The sequence below is a fragment of the Nylanderia fulva genome, unplaced genomic scaffold (assembly GCF_048542155.1).
Source record: "Nylanderia fulva isolate GAGA-0341 unplaced genomic scaffold, ASM4854215v1 Scaffold4, whole genome shotgun sequence".
Classification (NCBI taxonomy): Eukaryota; Metazoa; Arthropoda; class Insecta; order Hymenoptera; family Formicidae; genus Nylanderia; species Nylanderia fulva.
This window is the reverse complement of record NW_028190476.1, coordinates 7,496,036-7,516,016: the sequence shown is the minus strand read 5'-3', so window position 1 is coordinate 7,516,016 and position 19,981 is coordinate 7,496,036. Positions and strand designations below refer to the sequence as shown.

Sequence of the window (19,981 nt, the reverse complement as noted above, 5' to 3'; positions counted from 1 at the left end):
ATTAAAAATTGTAAATAATCGATATTTTTGAAGCGAAAAATCTATTTTTTTAAAATAAGGAATTTAAATAAAGTAACATTAATTTTTACTTGTCTGTCTACATTCTGAGTATAAACTATCCATAATATTGATAAATATTACTATTTATCGAATTTTTTCTTTAGACGAAAACAGGGTTTGATTAACATATCAAATAATTTTAAAAAATCTAGAAATAGAGACAGAAAGAGAGAGAGGGATACGATAAAGCATAAAGTAAAATTGATATTAAATAATCATAGAGCTGATGATTATATCACAATCAAAAAAGGAGGAAATAAATTTTTATTTTTAAACAATACATTAAAGATATGCAAATATGGCATATATTTATGTTCGATTAAGTCAATACATCAATGCTATTTTTCCTTGTATCTCGGAATTCGATTTCATCATATTCTTTAGAAAAATATTTATAAACATCTTATATATAGCATGTATGAAAGTTATCAATATCAGGCAAATAATGTTAATCGTCATGAAATTTAAAATAATTGAAAATTGAAGGGACAATATAACGTCAATTTTCATTTTTTTACATTTAAAATATATATAGTTATGAAAGCTTTATTAAAAATTCTGTTTATAATCAGTCAGTTTCCAAATCTTTTTATTTTTAATTTTTTTAATTTATTATTTTGCTTATCTTTTCTAACAATGAAATATTCTATATATCTGTAATTGACACTATAATAAAATTGTATGCGTATTATAAAACTATATAAATGATATATGGCACAAATTGTAATTACCAGTGAATTAAAAAATGTATGTATTACGTCGTTTATATGTTTATACCAGCGCGTTTTGCGTCAAACATATTGCAATGCAATACATAAATTTTATACGATAATTATTTTTATGTGTCGATGTCATATATCGATACATTTTTGCAGGGATGAATAAAAATTAGTTAAAAAGTTTAAAAAAAGTTAAAAAGTTAATAACTTTTAATTTAGTTAATTTAAAATGTATTAATTTTTAACTTCAACTATTATTTTTCACCTTAAATTTATTAATTTTTTCCTAAGTTAAACTTTTTTATCTCTGAATACCATTATTATTTTTTTATAAGTTATAAACGTAGTCTTTTTAAATTAAAGTATTATTAATTTTTATGTTTATTTGTCATCAATTGCAATTACTAAAAAATATATTTCTATATAAAAATCTATACATAAATTTATTTAAATGTATCTATATATCTATATAAAAATCAAAATTTCTTTGTTATTTGTTATTATAAATTTTAAAAGTATTAATAAAACAAAATTCTAATTTAATATAAATAATGTGTTTAAAAATTAACTTTTAATTTAACTTCAGTTAATTTAATCTTAATTTTAACTGAGTGAACTTTTTGTTCATGGAACTTTTAATTTAACTAAATTAATTTTTTAAGCAACTAACTTTAACTTAACATAGTTTAAAAAAATCATTAACTTAGCCAACCCTGCATTTTGTGACTACACGTGAACGGTGGTTTAACACCTGTCCGCAACTCGTTCGAGAGCCCCTCGATAGACCCTTAATAGCCGTGAAAAAAAAAATGCTATGCACCCTGCTAATCGTTTATAGGGTTCAGGTGGGATTCGTATTTACAACGTGGCAGCTGCATCGGCTCTATTAACTATTAACAGGGGTGAAATCGACGACCGGGCATCGATTAACTTCTTCCGTTTATGATACGATCGTGACAATTCGCATGTCGAAAGTGTATATACATATATGCGCGTTAATATTACGTTTCATCGCCATGTAAATTACGCGTCGCGTATTTTATCATGAAGGATGAAAGCCAGTCAATTTTCATAGATGTGTCGCCATTTATATACCGGGTGTCCGATAATAATCTCTTGTACGCATATCGAACCGATCTGTTTTAATTAATATCCTATTATTAATTATTAGATCTACCTAATATATAATTAATATCTAATTATTAATTATTAGAAGATCGCAAAATGGTGAGGCTTTCTTTCCTATTCAAACTCCTGCTGGATGCACTCCTCGCCGCGGCCATGTTGGATTGTGACGTCAGAGGCGAGAAAGCACCCGCTGAAAATTCTTAGATGTAATTTTTTAATGAAAAGATATTTCGATGGCTCTTAGCACACTTAAAATACCTTGAAAACTATTATTTTCCCTTGACAGTGAATCAACAATTGTAAAATGACTTTGTCATGACGTCATTTTGACGTCTAATGACGTCAATTTGTCACTTGGAAAAATACAAAGGGTTTTTGTATTCGGAAATTTAAAATACGTAGTTGATATCCATACATTGATGAAAAGATGAAAAAATTGTATATTGATGACGTCATTCGACGTCTAATGACGTCATCAATATACTATTTTTCATCAATGTATGGGTACTAACTGCGTATTTTAGATTTCTGAATATCCTTTACATTTTTCCAATTTCAATAGCAAATTGAGTCATTAAACGTCAAAATGACGTCATTTTTGCTACTTGGGTGCGCATGCGCAAAAACCAGACAGACTGGGTCTCATATTACAGTCATTTTACAGCTGTTGATTGATTATAGAGAAAAAAGGATAATTTCCGAAGTATTTAAGTGTGCTAGAGCCATATGAAGTGCTGTTTCATCGAAATATCTTTTTATTTGGCATCTAAGAATTTTTAGCGTTTTTTGCCACCTCTGACGTCACAATTTCATGGTCGACTAAGAGTCAGAAGTCTAAAATCTCATTAATTATCACAAATTTCGTAGAACGGTAGAGAACTTTTTTTATTCGGTTTAACTTGCTTTACCTGAGATGTGCACAAGAAGTGAAACGATTGTTACCGGACACCCTGTATATGTACAATATACCATGCATTTCTATTTGCCTCGCTGGAGAAAGTAGTCGTTGCTTGATACATGGGTCGAAAACTTATATTACACGAGGATACTTGCATTATGATTATTCGGGAGTCGATCGGTTGGAATAGAGACGCAATTGTTTTATCGTACTATTGCTTTATCAAGAATCGGATGCATCGCTTGCGTGAATGAAAATTGACATTAGCATACACAATCGCATCGGCGAGGGAATATGTATACAATTGTATTCAGTAAAATTCCTTTGTGTCGTTGCGAATATTATAATTAATTCAAATTTACTACGAGTTTGAAAATTAGTGTTTTTCTTCTACTTTTCACATTTCAATTTATTTTCAACTTAAATTCAACCTATACAAGTATATGTATCTTCAAACTTTAATATACAAACGTAGATAATAATTTTCTGTAATAATTAAAAAAATTTTTTTTGTGTAAAACTATTAAAAAGAAATATAAGAGGTGTGCACAAATATAGTTTGATTCACTTATATGAGATATTTATATACATCTTAAGAAATTACGTGTATGCAGATTAGAAAAATTCGTTACTACGAGGCACAGAATAATATCGACCTTTCTAATTTTCATATATTGATATTGACTCGATAATTTATAACTGTGGCGCATATCTGGTACAATGTGATATTCACATTTAAACAGCCACCCATCATGGGGGGGTGATGTTTGGTCGATACCTCGATAAAAGCTTGTCTGGCAACGACTCACCATCGTAACTCACCCCTCAAATTCTTTTCTCAAATATATATTAAGTACTATCTTAGACATTGTGTTTGCCTAATTTAAAAAAAATGATAGTTTTTATTAAATGATAAATGGCGAAAAAAATTAAAAGTTATTTCTAAAGACATTCTTATTTGTCGAATTAGCACTATTGAAAATAATTATGTTCCTTTATTTTTATTAGCTTTTCCTAACTTATATAATACCTCTAATATTACATAATAATTTATAATATTAATTAATGATTTGATATAATATTAATTAATTATTGATTTATTATTTATTTATTTTTAATTATATTATTTCCATTTCTTTTCTCTTTTTATGTACTATTTTAGATTTTTATTACTTTGTATTTTTATATATAATTTTATTATATAATTTAATATAAATTATTATATATTTTCGAAATCTGCTTTTTTTACATATATTATTATTATCACTATTACTCTAATAAAATATAATATTTTCTTATTAAGTTGAGAATAATTCTTGAAAAATTCTTATATATAAAATTATATACTATATGATATAATGTTAAATAATAAATTGTTCGACCGGAAAAACACATTCGGCGAGACAACACGACGCGTCGTTACATCTCGTTATTCACTTGCAAAGTGCTCCCAACGACGTTGGAACGTCTATGAATATTTGACCGGAAGTAACGTATTACAACACTTAGATTGCAGTCTTAAGCGCTTAAACATATACAAAGTCTACATACATGCTGGTGTTCTTACATTTCAAAGCAAGATCAGAAGTCTCAACTTTCCTTAAGCAGCTTAATGACTGCTTCAACGATTTTTGACGAGCAATTTTTTTCCATTTAATTTCACGCAATTTTCATCACTTCAGAAAATTGGAAATATTGTAGTAATTATGTAATAAATAAATTATAATAATTATGTAATAATTTTTTTTTATCGATCATAAAAATGAATGTGTCTATGAAAACATGGCAATAAGAAATTTGGTTTTGTTTGCACGATTAATTTTATTTATTTATTGCTCTATATTCATTAAACTGCGTCATCTTTAAATCGCAATCATCCACGAAATTTGTTTGCATTCATTTCCATAAATTAAATAGACTTTCTACTTTCCCTCTCTAAAAATCGTCAAGAATGATAACATGCAATATTCTTATCTGAAATCTTTTTCTCATATGATTACATGCTTTCCTCACAGCTCTTGCATCTTATGACACAATAAATGACGACGCAGTTTGTGCGAAATATTGTGCATGACACAATAATTTTATGAATAAAATTATACATATAATATGCAAATTATATATGATATATTATGCAATATATTTTATATATAATATTAATATATAAGTAATATATATTAATATATAATATTAATATATATTATATCCCACAAAGAGCAAACGTACGTCATTAAACGTCAAAATGACGTCATTCTGACGTTTAATGACGTCAATTTGCTTAAGATATTATATATTACAATATATGTTGCAATAAAAAGAAAATGGCTAAATAGTGACATTATACATATATTTAATGTAAAGGACGACGATTTAATTTCACGCTAATACAGAATAATTCTTGTCTTCTTTCAGGTCGTGGTGATTTTGTCGGGGGTATAGACAACGAGGCTCTAGATTTTTCTCAGTTGGAGGACTTCATCAACAGTGATAGTGAACAACCTGCAACGTGAGTCTAAAGAACGATTAATCTTGTCTGCAGGCACAATTATTATTTTTTTTAATTTTATTTTTATTGTTACGCCTTGAGTTGGCTTGAACAAAAAAAAGAAAGAATCGATCAGACGAGAAACCTGATCTCGAGCATTGAAATATTCAATCTGGCAACAGAGTTTAACCACATTTAGAAGCCATGGTTAACGCCTACAACGCGCGTGTCTCTCTGTTACACGTGAATACTGCGTGTCTCGCAATAATCACAAATTCGAATTGTTTCTCAGGGAATACTACATGGCACCGATTTAGCAATTTATATCGATGAATTGCTGTATTTTTATGAAATTTGCGTCAACGCGATATTTCTCTCATTTCTACATATTTTATATTTTATACACTGAAACAAATTTGTTTCTTAACAAAATAAATATTTATTATAAATATTTGTAAATTATAAATTTATTATAAATATTTATAAATATAATAATTATTAATAAAATTATAAAAAAAATTATATATATAAAAATAATAGAAATAAAAATTATAGAAAAAATTATATGTATAAAAATTATTTGATAAATTTTCAAAATTAATAAATATACAAGCTTCAAGAAAAAAAATGTTTTCTCTATTTAACACAATTTTCTTAAAAAGAAAAATAATGTCTAAAGTGTAAGAAAAAATATATACAAGCTGTTATAATGAATTCACGTCTATTAAATACATATTAATATTCCGTGAAAAATAAGTCAAAAATTCTAATGAGAAGCGTAGAATTTCTGCGAAAACAGCCTTGCGCGACGCCACTTCCGCACTTGCAGGCGCCCCTTTTCAAGTTATGCTAATTAACGAATTTAGATAATATGGTTTTACCGTCCAATAGCGCAGGAGCACGCGTTTCCTGCGAACGACACAACCAAGTATCAAGCTAAATTCCTAAATTGCTCTATCTTGATTCTATATGTATTCAAGCTGTTCTGTTACTACGGAAGATTATCATGGGAATAATTTTGCTGTGTTTTTATAATTCCATATTGTGTATTAGAACTGCAATTGTTGCGATATATTTTAATATTTTTACATACTTTTGAAGCAATGGAAAACATACAAAACATGCAACTAAAAAAAAGAGATAAATCTTCGCCATCTCTTTATATTTAAAAAATGTTATTATTTAAAATATTATTTAAATTATTATTAAAAATATTATTTGGAAATTGAAGTATTTGTTAGATATAATTTAAAGATAATATATGATATAGTATGCTTAAAGTATATATGATTTTAGTAGATTTAGTGGTTTAGTAGATTACAGTATATTTATAATATATTTTAATTTTTAATATATTATATATTATTTATTTTATTTTACACTATTTTGTATAATATAGTATATTTTCTAATATACTAACAATAAATATAGAAAAAAAAACAAAAAATGAGAGAGAGAGAGAAGCAAGAAACTTAAAAACAAAATCTCAATTTCAAAAACAAAGAGCAAATAGAGGAAGATACAATCGATTCTGTTTTCCATTTATTACTTGAGGCACTGAACATCTTATTCCAAACCTGCATATATACTGACGTAATCATACATATACCCAGGAAACGCATCCTATTCTTTTATATGCAAACACAATCTCACGTGCGTGTGTACACTCGGTTCACATATACAGATATCTATGCAGATAACGACCGCAGAGGTGTAATGATATAATGGCACAGACGGAACAGAATTGATGGAATCACAGTGTTGTGCAGTGTTGTAACCCTGCTAATCCAACTTCCAACACTCGTCTTCCATTAAGAGGAATCATATCGCAACAGTAAAGAATTAATTGAAAAAATGAATTCACTTCTCTCTTAATAGTATAAACATGAGAAATTGTTTAATTAAAAAATTTTTTATTTTAAAATATATAATAATTGTAAATCACACTTTTTGTCTGCTAAAATATTGAATTATTTTATCTATTTATCTATTTATTATTATTTACCAACTTTACACTTTAAAATATCCTTATTCCTCTATTAAAATATTTATACGGTTTTTACATACATAATTAAATTTCCTAGACCTATATGAAAATTATTTTCCTTTATTATTATTTTGCTATTTATTAATTCCTATTTCAATATTCTTATTTTATTCTTGTTATTTGTTTTTAACATTATCTATTATTATTTATATTTGTTTGTTACGGTTTTAATTTGATTTTCGGCACTTTATTTGCATTTAAAAAAATGCTTACGATCTTGTCTCGCAGTGTTAGGATTCGAATTTCGATACTTGTATATCTATATAATTATCTCAATCTTCATATACTTGTATAGATAAATTAGTTATATTTTTTTACAATTTTAGATATGCTAATATTCTTTCTTTTTTTATTAGTATTTCTATTAGTATTTTTATTAGTATTCTATTATTTTTTTTGATATTTATACTTATCTTATTCCTGCAATTTTGTGTGAAACGCATATTTTGATGTGTACACGTGCATGCATCGTGATTGATCAATTCGCAACAGATATGTTATTTAAAGAAACATTAGTTAATAAGATAAGCGGAGAAAATGTATCGTGACGTAAATGCGAAATAATTTTGTACGAAATGGTCGCTTAGAGAAAGAGAAACCTATAAAAACGCTTATATCTTATTTTTTCCGTTATGTAATTAATACGTTAGTTGAAAAAAATGGAAAATATCAAAGTGAAAAAATAATATGCATTAGAGAGAATAATAATGAAAACAATAACTCGGCTATTAATTTATATTTAAAGACTTTCAAGAATTCCCAACTCTCTGACAGTATAATTACTAATTGCATGACTTATGCAATAAAAAAGAATGGGTTATTTTGCATGATTTTTTTTTTTTTAATGTGATCGATAGAGATTACGCGTTATCGAGTGAATGTTTTTCAATTATTTTCTAATCAAGAATTCGCGGAAAATTCATCAGACTAAAATGTAAATTGTGCGGCCAAGTCTTCAACACGGAAATTGCATAATATAATAGTATCCGTATACATCACATATGTGTGTGTACATTTACAGTGAAACATTCACGAGTTTTCTCAATTCGCGGGACAAAAAACACGAATCGTCAAAGCATCATTTTCCGCGAAATACCGAATCAAATGATAACGATATCTCGTGTTTTGCAAATTCAATTGCACTCTCAGCACGCGAAAGATCAGTAGGAAGTCGCTGTTATAACACATATACAATATTGTATAGCATATACACGGTTTTTATTAAATAACACATTGTTTTATGAAAAGAAGATATAAATTTATATCTTTCTTCACTATACACTGTCCACAAAATTTAATTATACATATAATTTATATAATAAAGATATATAAATATATATAGATATGTAAATATATATAACTTTTTTTTAAAGAAGATATATACTCTTACATCTTTAGTATATAAATATTATATAATTAATTTTAATTTATTTAATTTTTAAATTATTTAATAATTATTTTTAAATAACATTATTTTACATACATACTTATATCTTCTTTTCTATATTATCCACAAACATTAGTTATATAATATTTATGTAATAAAGATAAAAGTATGTAGTTTTTTTTAAAGAAGATATATACTTTCATTTCATCATTATATAAATATTATGTAATTAATTTTTAAATAACATTATTTTATAAAAAGAAGATATCTTCCTTCATTATATTGTCAAAATTAATTATATAGTATTTATATAATGCAGATATAAGTGTATAGCTTCTTTTTAAAGAAGAAATATACTTATATTTCCCTTTACTGTACTGTCTACAAAAATTAATTGTATAATATTTATATAATGAAGATATATAAATTTATATTTTCTTTTTAAAGAAGCTATATACATATACATATATATATATATATATATATATATATATATATATATATAAGTATATACAGTATATAAATATTAATGTTACAATTAAACATTATAATTAATTTTTATAGACTATAGGTATAATAAGGAAGATATAAGAAAATATAAAAAGAAGATATACGCATCTTTTTTTTAAAGAAAAATTTTCTAAGAAGAAGGTATAAATATATATCTTCTTTAAAAAGAAAGTAGAAAGATATACACACATTATATAACATATATACAAGATTTTTATCAAATAGCAAATATATATATTTTTATCTTCTTTTTATATCTTCCTTTTCCTTTCTTATATCTTATATCTTCGTTATATAAATATCTAAATAAAATGGTAAATGATATAATTTAAAGACATTTTATAGAGGAAAAATAAAAGAAACAAGTATATATCTAGATTTTATGTTCTGTATTAGATACTTTGCGGACACTCTCGCGCATAACGAAAATGGGGGTGCAACGGCGCCTCACAATGGCCGGATCGAGGCACCTACGTCGCAGCCGGTTGTCGTCCAACAGCAGCCATCACCGCGATTACCTTCGCCGCAGATGACACATCCAGTATCGATAGCATGCATTTCCGGTACTACGACGGTGCCGAACAATAACAATGGCTACAAAGATCCGCAATCATATGTTCATCCGTAAGTTGAGCTCACATATTAGAATTATATTCAAATTTAATCAAACCTAAATATTATCCTTTCCATCCCTAATAACACAACATATCCGAAAGCTATTCAGAGGATATCCAGAGGATATTCGAACATTCTCATGTTTTCTAAACGTCTTCGGGATATGTGTTGTGTGCTGTAAAGGATATTCTTCTGTAGGAAATTAATTTCGATGAAAAATTATATATTCAATTATGATTTTTAAATATTTCAGACATGCATTACCGGAAAGTCCACCGGACAGCGGAAGCGAGCCACCATACTCACCACCAGGACACAATGACACTCAACATGTGCATTCGCCACGTGAGTTTAAATTACGTAGAATATTTTACAATAGAACATAAAATTGCAATTCAACAATCGTATATAAATAATTGCAGACCAAAAGGCGGCTTTGCAAGAGATCCTTATGCATCACCAGAATAACCAATACACCCCAAATTTGTTGCCACCTTCTCCGAGAGCGTTGCCTTCAACGACGACGGATCCTCTGCTATTGACGCCGGTTTTGACGTCGCATCTTACGTCAGGAACATCGAGTCTTCCTACGCAGCCTCAGATAGGACCGCCTCTGCTGCCATTGTCGCAAGAACACAGCTCGACTGGCATCAACACCTTATATTCATCTCTGCAATCGGCTCCGAAAAAGAGAAAGCTCAGCCAAGATGGTCTCATCCACGTCAAACAAGTACTGGAACATTTTTGGGTTTGATTTTTCGATTTGAATTGAATTATTTTTGCAATAACTTCTTCTTCTTCAGGAACCTGAACTGGGCACCGTGGAGCACAGCTGCAGCAGCAGCAGCGCGGTGCTGGATAGCGACGAGGTCACCGACAACAGTTACATCGACGCCAGTTATCAATGCATCCGGTTCCATCCCTTTCAACAGACGTCCTGGCACGTTCTCTGCGATCATAATCTCAAGGAGTTGCCGGTGCCGCATTACAGGGTGGACGCGGACAAGGGATTCAATTTTAGCAATTCGGACGATGCGTTTGTTTGCCAGAAGAAAAATCATTTTCAGGTAAAAGAAGGACATCTAATCAAGAGTAAAGAATCTGCAGATTTTAAAACATAATCGCACAATTTAAGTCTCAATCGGTCGATTAATCAAGAATCTATTTCGGGTTGTCTGATATTTTTGATATATGTGTTCCTATCTTTCCAAGTAACAAACTGACATCATTAAACGTCAAAGTGACGTCGTCTGGCATATAATGACGTTTGCTACTTGAGACATCATTTTGTTGTCAAAATAAATACTTTTGCTATCTGGGTAGCGAAATAAGGCAAGGCAGAAGGTTCCGTAGCTAGATGGGAACAAAATAATGTAGGATGTACTCATGAGAACCTATATAGGTGATATAGTATAGCCTCGAACAATATTAACTACATTTTATATCAGGAAACTTTAGGAATAAAATCTTATTGTCTTGCTGTTGAGAATATTCAAGAAGCTGAACTAATAATGGATTATATTATTTTCTTAAACAGTATATCTAATCAGGAGTTGCATTTTTAGATAACGTGTCACTCGCAACTTCAAGGAGAAGCCATATTCGTTAGGACTGGCGAAGGTCTGAAAAAAATAAGTGGTTTTCAATTACACTTTTACGGAGTCAAAGTGGAATCTCCGTCGCAAACGATCAGAGTGGAACAAAGTCAGAGCGATAGAAGCAAAAAACCCTTTCATCCTGTAACGTAAGTCTATATACAAACGCAATACATATTATAGAGGTTTCGGTGATGTAACTGGATATTGCTGAATTACGCTACGATAGATATCGGTATTACAGAATCGAATTAGGCAGCGAGCGTGTTACGAAAGTGACGGTCGGTCGATTACACTTTAGCGAAACTACGAGTAATAATATGCGTAAAAAGGGAAAACCGAATCCGGATCAGAGGTATTTTCATTTGGTTGTCGGATTGCACGCCCATACCGCGGATCAAGCAAGCTATCAAGTGGTGGCTCACGCATCAGAACGCATAATTGTCAGGGTATGTCAAATCATGGGAATAAAGTTCTAATTTTGATGAAATTTTACACATAATAAATTTAGAAATTTTTAATTACGGTTTAAGAACGATTCTAAGGGATGAAACTACCCCTTATAAGCTTTCTGTATTTCTCAAGATATCTCAAAAAGTATTCTAGATAATAAAAATTGTTCCCTAGAAGAGTTTCATGGTAAAAACACTTCTATTTAACCACATTAATATTTTGAAAAAATAATTTTTATACCAAAAATTGTTTTAAATCTGAAAAAATTATTTTTGATATAATTAAATAGAATAAGTGTTCTTACCATATAAAATTTTTCAACCCCTTATAGAATCATTTTTAATTGTAACTAAAAATTTCCAAATTTATCTATTTATTTAATTTCCCTACAAGTGCGTAAAGATTCATTAAAATCAGAATTTTTGGGTCTGCGAGGTTTTCTTGTAAAATATTATACTTTAAGAAGAAAATGTAGATTGACTCTCATACGTTTTACACGTTACAGGCAAGTAATCCAGGACAATTTGAATCAGAAGGTAGTGGTGTAGGTGCTGAAGGTGGATGGCAAAGAGGAGCAGCTCCGGATAGTGTGTATCATGCTGGCAGAGTTGGAATAAATACGGACAGGCCAGATGAAGCTCTCGTTGTACATGGTAATATGAAGGTATGTTGTTTATTCTTATTCTGGAGTGTCTCATCTTTTATGCATTAATCAATATTTTCTTTAACTTTATTATTTGACGTTGCTTATATAAATTCCTTTGGTAAATATTGCTAAATTTTAATATCTTGCTAATATGGTATCATTAATTTAATATTATTATTATTACACATATATAAAATAAAAAGTAAGAGATATTTCCTATTCACAAATTACAATATTTATTATTTGAGTATATATTTATATTTTTTTGCACATATACAATTATATTTATTTGCATAGAATATTGCATAAAATGTAGATAAACGTATCTATAATTCAGCTTTTAGTTAAAGAAATTTTTATACTCTAAAAATAAAATATCTCTCTAATCAATATACAATAAAAATTTTTATTTATATCATTATTCTTTATATAAATAATTATTATTTACAATGAAGATAATGAATATTGAAAATATATTATTGGAACAAAAATATATAATAATTATTTATGTTAATAGCTATATTTTTATCAATTTTTGATTTTCATATATATTTTAGAAATATATAAGTCTATTTATATTGATTTAATCGACGATCTTATATAGTTTTCAAAACATATAAATGTTTAAGAAATATGTAGGCGAAAGGGAAAAATTCTACATAGCAGAATCTATATATAATTATACAATTCCATCAATTTATAATTTTTTATGTGAAGCGAAATATCCGATATCGCTTGATCTATAATTGTATAGTACATGATACATTCCATCGTTCGATGCTTATAAAGTGATATTTATAATTATATAGTTTCACATAAGTTTGTGACTTTCCATACAAAGTAAGGAGATTTTACTATTGTTGGTTCGCATCGAAAGTATCGCGTGAGTGAATGGAAAGAGTGAACTTTTACGCTTCGCGCAAAAAATTATAAATTCACAGAATCGAATAATTATACCCAGCTAGCAAAATGATACAAACTTTGCACAAAGATTGCGGCAAACTCGAGCAGGCCTTTGTAGCAAAATTGCAACACGGTGTGTCCGTATTAAGCTGAGCTTTTGCTGGCAAGGTTTGTCACAACAGCGTGACGCAAACTTCCCGTAAATAACAGAGCAAGCTTTGCCGTGCGCGTCATGATAGCAAATTTGTGGCAAGAATAGGGCAAGGTTTGATCTGGCACTATAAAACGCAAAATTCACGCAAATAACAAAGCAAACCTTGCCGTGCACGATGTGATAGCAAATTTGTGGCAAGAACAGGGCAAAGTTTGCTCTGACACAATGAGACGCAAAATTCACGCAAATAACAAAGCAAACCTTGCTGTGCATGACTTTAATAGCAAATTATAGCAAGAACAAAGCAAAGGTTGTCGTAACAGTGCGGATTGTAATTAATATAATAATTTAATGAATTAATGAGCTCATTAAAAAGATTTTAATTAATAGTATATTAAATTTTATATAAATAGATAAAAATAATTAAATTTTCTTTATATTTTATTATTATTATTAATATTAATAAAAAATATATAGAATTTTAATTATTTTTATATTTATTTATTTATATAAAATTTAATTAATGCTATTAAAGTCCTTCTAATGAGCTCATTATTTTATTATTAATTACAATCCGCACTGTTAAAACCTTTGCTCTGTTCTTGCTACAAATTTGCTTATATATTTGATTATATCAAATTTAATTAATACTATATATTAATCTCTCTAAATAGAGGGATAATACTTAAGCAATTTTTTTAAAGTTTCTATTATCAAAAATGTTTTATATTTATTTCCATATATTTATCTTCAAATTTTTATTTTTAAAAAATCGGATATCTATAATTTATAATCATATATATAAAGACATAAGCGTTTTATATGTATATATAGACCGCTATTTAATTAGTATATATATCACTGCTCAATCCTGAAAAACTCGATCAATCGGCGTCACGAAAGGAACTGACCGAAGCTACCTTTTCTTTCGCTATTATAATGATATTACATATATCGTACGACGAGTTTGTCGAACGTAGCAATTGGTTAACGAATAGAGAATTTCTAAAGTTTCTATCTAATATTCAATCGTTACGTCCGACCACCATCATTTTGTAGTATGAATGTAATATCGGCCTTAGACAATTGTGCTTTGCTTCACGCGTATTTAGACGGCGGGAAGATTGACACCATCTATTGCAGAATTATATAATGACCTTAAAGGTGCGTACAGACTTACAACAGAACATCGTAACGTAACACCGTCGCGTAACACCGACGAAATGCATGGACAATACCCCGTAACGCTTAAATGTTTGGTGCGAGGTACTGTCCATACATTGCGTCGATGTCACGCAACGGCGTTACGTTACGATGTTCTGTTGCAAGTCTGTACGCACCTTAATATAATCAACATAGTTAATTTAAAATCTTGAGCCTTAGAATTATTCGTAACATGTTTAGATTTTTAATCTCTTTTCAAATATAATAATTATAGACAAATATAAATATATTATCTATATAAATATAAATATACTGTCTGTAGATATATATTTGTCTATAATTATTATATTTGAAAAGAGATTAAAAATTTAAACATGACAAATTACTGTAGTATCAAGATTTTAAATTAACTATATATGTTAATTATATTAAAGCCATTATAATTCTGCAATAAATAGTATCAATTTTCCCGCCGCCTAAATACGCGTGAAGTAACGCATTATTGTCTAATAGCGAAAAAAAAGATGTTCTGTCAGTTCATCTGCGACATCTGATTGATTGAGTTTTTCAGGCCTTAACGGTGATATATCTAATTATTGAATAACGGAAACGATTTTTATTTCTTGACGATGTTATTGGACGCTGAGCCAAGTTGAACACCATTAATTTCGTCTTGGGAGTTCTGAACTAATAATAACAGCAACACCTGAAATATACAATATATACAATAGTACGAATATATCTAATACTATATTGTCCGTAAAAGAAACTTTATTGTCTGTCCGAAAAGAATCAGCAACGTTAAAGGAAGCAGCATTATCCAACTGTTTGTGCGTAACAGGATCTTGTGAAACATTTGAATGTAAAGTATTTTTAATTTCCAAAGTAATTCGCTTTCGTTGTCTCGCAGACAACCAGTGGAAAGATTTACGCGAAACAGAATATTTAACTGATTTCATACTTGCCTGAAAAATCTTCTAATCCTCTGCGATACCTTGCGGCACTTAGAACTTGGAAGGTCGTCTCAAAAATGTGGGAAGCTTCTAGAATTATAACCTCTGTGATAACCTTGCGGCACGTATGGTAGCACTCACGGTGGTTGAATTTAGAAGAACGCGGGAACAGTGCTGGAGGTTACAGGACAAAAATTCGCGCAAACGTAGTAGCGCGCATTAAAAGCGCGCAAACGTATGTGACACATGACTACGCCATGCACGGCAAGGTTTGCTCTGTTATTTGCGTAAATTTTGCGTCTCATCATGCCAGAACAAATCTTTGCTCTATTTTTGACACAAATTTACTATCACGCCATGCACAGCAAGGTTTGCTCTGTTATTTGCATGAATATTGCGTCTTATCGTATCAGAGTTAACTTTGCTCTATTTTTTTCGTAAATTGTTTGTTATACCGTGCATGGCAAGATTTGCTCTGTTTTTGTCACAAATTTGCTTTATATCGTGTATCACAAGATTTGCTATTATTGACGTAAAGTTTGTATTTCACCATGATACCATCATTTGCTCTCTTCTATAAGTAAAATTTACGAACAAACTTTTCTCTGTTAATTGCAGCATCATATAACGAAAAGTTTTGCCGTTAATTTGTTCGAAATATTTAGACAAGACGAAGCAAGGCAAATGTTTGCCAGAAAATTGTTGTTAAAATTAAAGCAAACTTTGCCGAAAAGCTTTAACGAAACGTGATTTTATCACTCTTGGCTAGCTGGGTAGATTCTGTCTTGCGTCAAAAGATCACGTAAATCTCACTTGATCACTTTATGCAAAAAATTGCAAATCTCTATAAAATCTTTCTCTCATTTATAATATATTGTATATAGTTGCACAAATTATATACTTTTTCTTAAAAACAATGTTTTTAAAAAAATATATATATATATCTTTACATCAATTAATTCTCTTTATTATTTTGCGTATAAAAATAATGAGATAAGCTCATTTAAAAATATTTTACGAGATATTTTATAGTTAATGTGAGAGAGAAAAATTATGTCATTAAAAAATATAAAATATTTTTTTTCTAATTAAAGTGATTCCATTAAAAAAAAAATGGGTTGAGCTTGAAAAAAAGACCTTAGTTAAAATTCAAGATTATCAACTTTTTTGTTACAACCATAGTTTCAGCAATATTTGACTATATGATTAATTAAAATGAGACGCTCTATAGTTAGCATTTTAATACATACATTATACAATAAATCGTTAAATTTGTTATAGGTAACAGGCCATATCGTTCAGCCTAGCGATGTGAGGGCGAAGCAAAGCGTTCAAGAAGTGGATACGCGTGAACAATTGCGAAATGTACAGCAGCTACGTGTCGTTCGTTATCGATATGCTCCGGAATTCGCGCAGCACTCGGGTCTGGATGTAAAACAGGAAGACACTGGTGTTATAGCGCAGGAAGTTCAGCAGATTTTACCGGAAGCGGTACTACCAGCAGGCGATATAGTTCTACCGAATGGTCAGAGGATCGAAAATTTCTTGGTAGTTAATAAAGAGAGAATATTTATGGAGAATGTTGGTGCCGTCAAGGAATTATGTAAAGTAAGATTCTAAAAAAAATTTTTTTGTATAGTACATATAAGATGCAAATGACTCCAAAACCATCATAGATATCTGTTTAATTGTAGATAAATTTGGAGACGATTTTTCTTTGGCGAAAATGTAGAGACATCAATCATTTCCGAGTATTTTAAACGAAAAAGAAGAGCATTTTTCACAAAAACTGAACTTTGTAAAGTTAAAAAATTTTTTTAAACTATATTCTTAATCAATTAGTTAATTTTAAGTCGAGTTTACTTTAACAGAATTTTTATTTGAGGCTTATACGGTTACAATTATTATATATATGAAATTATTTATAAATTAATAATAAATAAAATAATAAGAAACATAAATATGAAATATTATATATACGGAAAAAATTAGGAACTTGCAAAATATAATGATATGTATCTCGATATTTTTGCCAAGGAAAAATCTACTTTAAGTTGCAGAAAATCTACTATTGATAAAAAATACATTTGGTTTTGTGACATATATATATACATATATGAATAAATTTAAAAGGTACATCTTTTATATATAACGAATTAATTGCAGGTGACAGATAGTCTAGAAACAAGAATAGATCAATTAGAGAGAATAAATAAACGATTAGCAAAATTGAAACGGGGTGATAGTCTAAAAAGCTCCATCAGCACAGTATCCAGTATATCGGGCAATAAATATCCATCCTCTATCAATAATAAATCGTCTTTGCATGGAAAGACGAAAAGGCTCGAAAGAGAAGAAGAACTTCTCTGCAGTAATAAATTTATTCAAATTATCATTGTTATACTTATTCTCATCATGGCATTTTGGTAATTATTTTCTTAATTTATGATATTAATTATATTCATATCCTCAGCAAATTTTCCGACTTAACTACATTATATTTATTTATCTAAAAAGAAAATAAAATACCCAAGTAGCAAACTGACGTCATTAAATGTCAAAATGACGTCATTTGAGTATATTGATCCTATCTAAATAATTATCTAGATACTTTTATCTAGAAAAATAACAAAAAACAGATCCAAATAAATCTACTGGATGGAGTTTCCAATTTTATTTCCGTAAAATATCTTCCAATTAATATATTAAAATTTTCACAGCCTAGTTGCAATGGCAACTTTATATTTCTTGGAATATCAGAAACGCAGTAACATTGAATGGTCGACCATGGCAAGCAATGGGATGTTGGCCATTGGTCCAGCTCATCCATCGACGATGTCCACCATTTCTAATTACGAGCACCGATACAATTCATTGCTGCATAGTACACTATCACCTTTGTATACGAAGCATGGGTCTTACACGAGGGGATTAGACATTAAAAGTAATTCCCTGACCACACCACCACCTCATACGAAACAGCAATTGTACTCTCAGGAGATAACATGGTATCCGATAAGTCATGCGGGTTCCCAGCCTAAACTTGAAAAAAACAAGTCAGTAAATTTCTTGTTAAAAAACAAAAGAACTTTTCATTATATGTATCCTTTTTAAAAGTTTTTTATTCTCGTAATTTTGTTCTTCAGTGAATTTCCTGGAAACTGGCTCAGTAGAAATGGCGCGGGCGCCGTTCCTAGCAATGTGGATGAAAACGATCAGAGTTCAGACGTGGAGTCTTCGCCTGTTAACAAAGGTCCGATTCCATTAGGGAGGCCTGAAGAATGTCCCGCGCACTTTACCGAGCTCGAAAGTCCATGTCAGGTATCTATTTTTATCTGTTTTCTTAAGGCTTCTGGCTCTTCGCTCTCGCTATGTCAGATTGTGACGTCAGAGTCAAGAAAACACGTGCTAAAAATTCTTAAAAATGGCATCTAAGAATTTTCAGCGTATATTTTCTCGCCTCTGACGTCACAATCTAACACATGGCTGTGGATTTAAAGGAGCCTTAAATTTTTAAATAAGAATATTATTTTAGATATATATTTGGTATTAATTAAATTGCATAAACACTATTTTTTTAGATATATTGTTGCACAGCTGAGATCCATCAGTTGGAAGATCCTCAGCCTGATCATCCGGCAGAGAAGAAATCCATTTGTAAGTGTCATAGCAGTTTCTCTGTTGAATTTCAAAAATTATAATGGCAATACTTGACAAATTTTATTCAGTATAAATCTCTACGTTAATATATTTTATCAAAACTTAAAATAATCTCAAACAATTTGAGTATAGTAAATAAAAAATTCATTTTCTTCGAACCATGATTCGTATCAATTTATAAATAATTTTAAATGAGCAAATGGCTTTTGTTGGTTAGTCAACATGGTGATTTTGACAATATATGTCAAGATCATGAAGGGAGAGGGAAGAGGGATGAAAATAAAATCCCTATTAATGTATAGAAGTTTACCCTTTATTTTGTTATTTTTAGCAGATCATTTGGAACAGCCATTGAGCATGCCGCATGAAGAGAAACGGAAATTAGCTAAGGGTTTTCAAAATGGCATTAGTCCATCCAATCCTAGTACTCAAACTCTTGTAAAAGAGGTAATAATAATTAACATAAACTTTGTTTTATTGTAACTTACAATTACTCATTTTTTACTATGAATATATATAATTTTTTTTCTTTTGAGAAATATGTCTTCGAAGTTTATTCAAGTATTTTGTAAATATTCTATATTATATGTATATTAAATATTAT

General features: G+C 29.3%; 1 protein-coding gene across 4 annotated transcripts in view; it reads left to right on the top strand.

The window, feature by feature from the left end:
* Positions 1–19,981, top strand: part of LOC114945516 (myelin regulatory factor homolog 1) — a 37,992-nt gene that overhangs the window by 14,845 nt on the left and 3,166 nt on the right. For 2 of the 4 annotated variants that reach the window (XM_029321778.2, XM_085485918.1), the window contains exons 2-15: positions 5,218–5,311; positions 9,631–9,858; positions 10,103–10,194; positions 10,272–10,579; positions 10,653–10,916; positions 11,415–11,593; positions 11,674–11,893; positions 12,403–12,561; positions 16,999–17,325; positions 17,884–18,143; positions 18,438–18,773; positions 18,864–19,038; positions 19,299–19,374; positions 19,709–19,824. In XM_029321778.2, the coding sequence (XP_029177611.2) occupies positions 5,218–5,311; positions 9,631–9,858; positions 10,103–10,194; positions 10,272–10,579; positions 10,653–10,916; positions 11,415–11,593; positions 11,674–11,893; positions 12,403–12,561; positions 16,999–17,325; positions 17,884–18,143; positions 18,438–18,773; positions 18,864–19,038; positions 19,299–19,374; positions 19,709–19,824 (2,834 nt within the window). The remainder of the gene's footprint in view (positions 1–5,217; positions 5,312–9,630; positions 9,859–10,102; positions 10,195–10,271; positions 10,580–10,652; positions 10,917–11,414; positions 11,594–11,673; positions 11,894–12,402; positions 12,562–16,998; positions 17,326–17,883; positions 18,144–18,437; positions 18,774–18,863; positions 19,039–19,298; positions 19,375–19,708; positions 19,825–19,981) is intronic. The other 2 variants (XM_085485916.1, XM_085485917.1) reach the window with 2 other exon arrangements.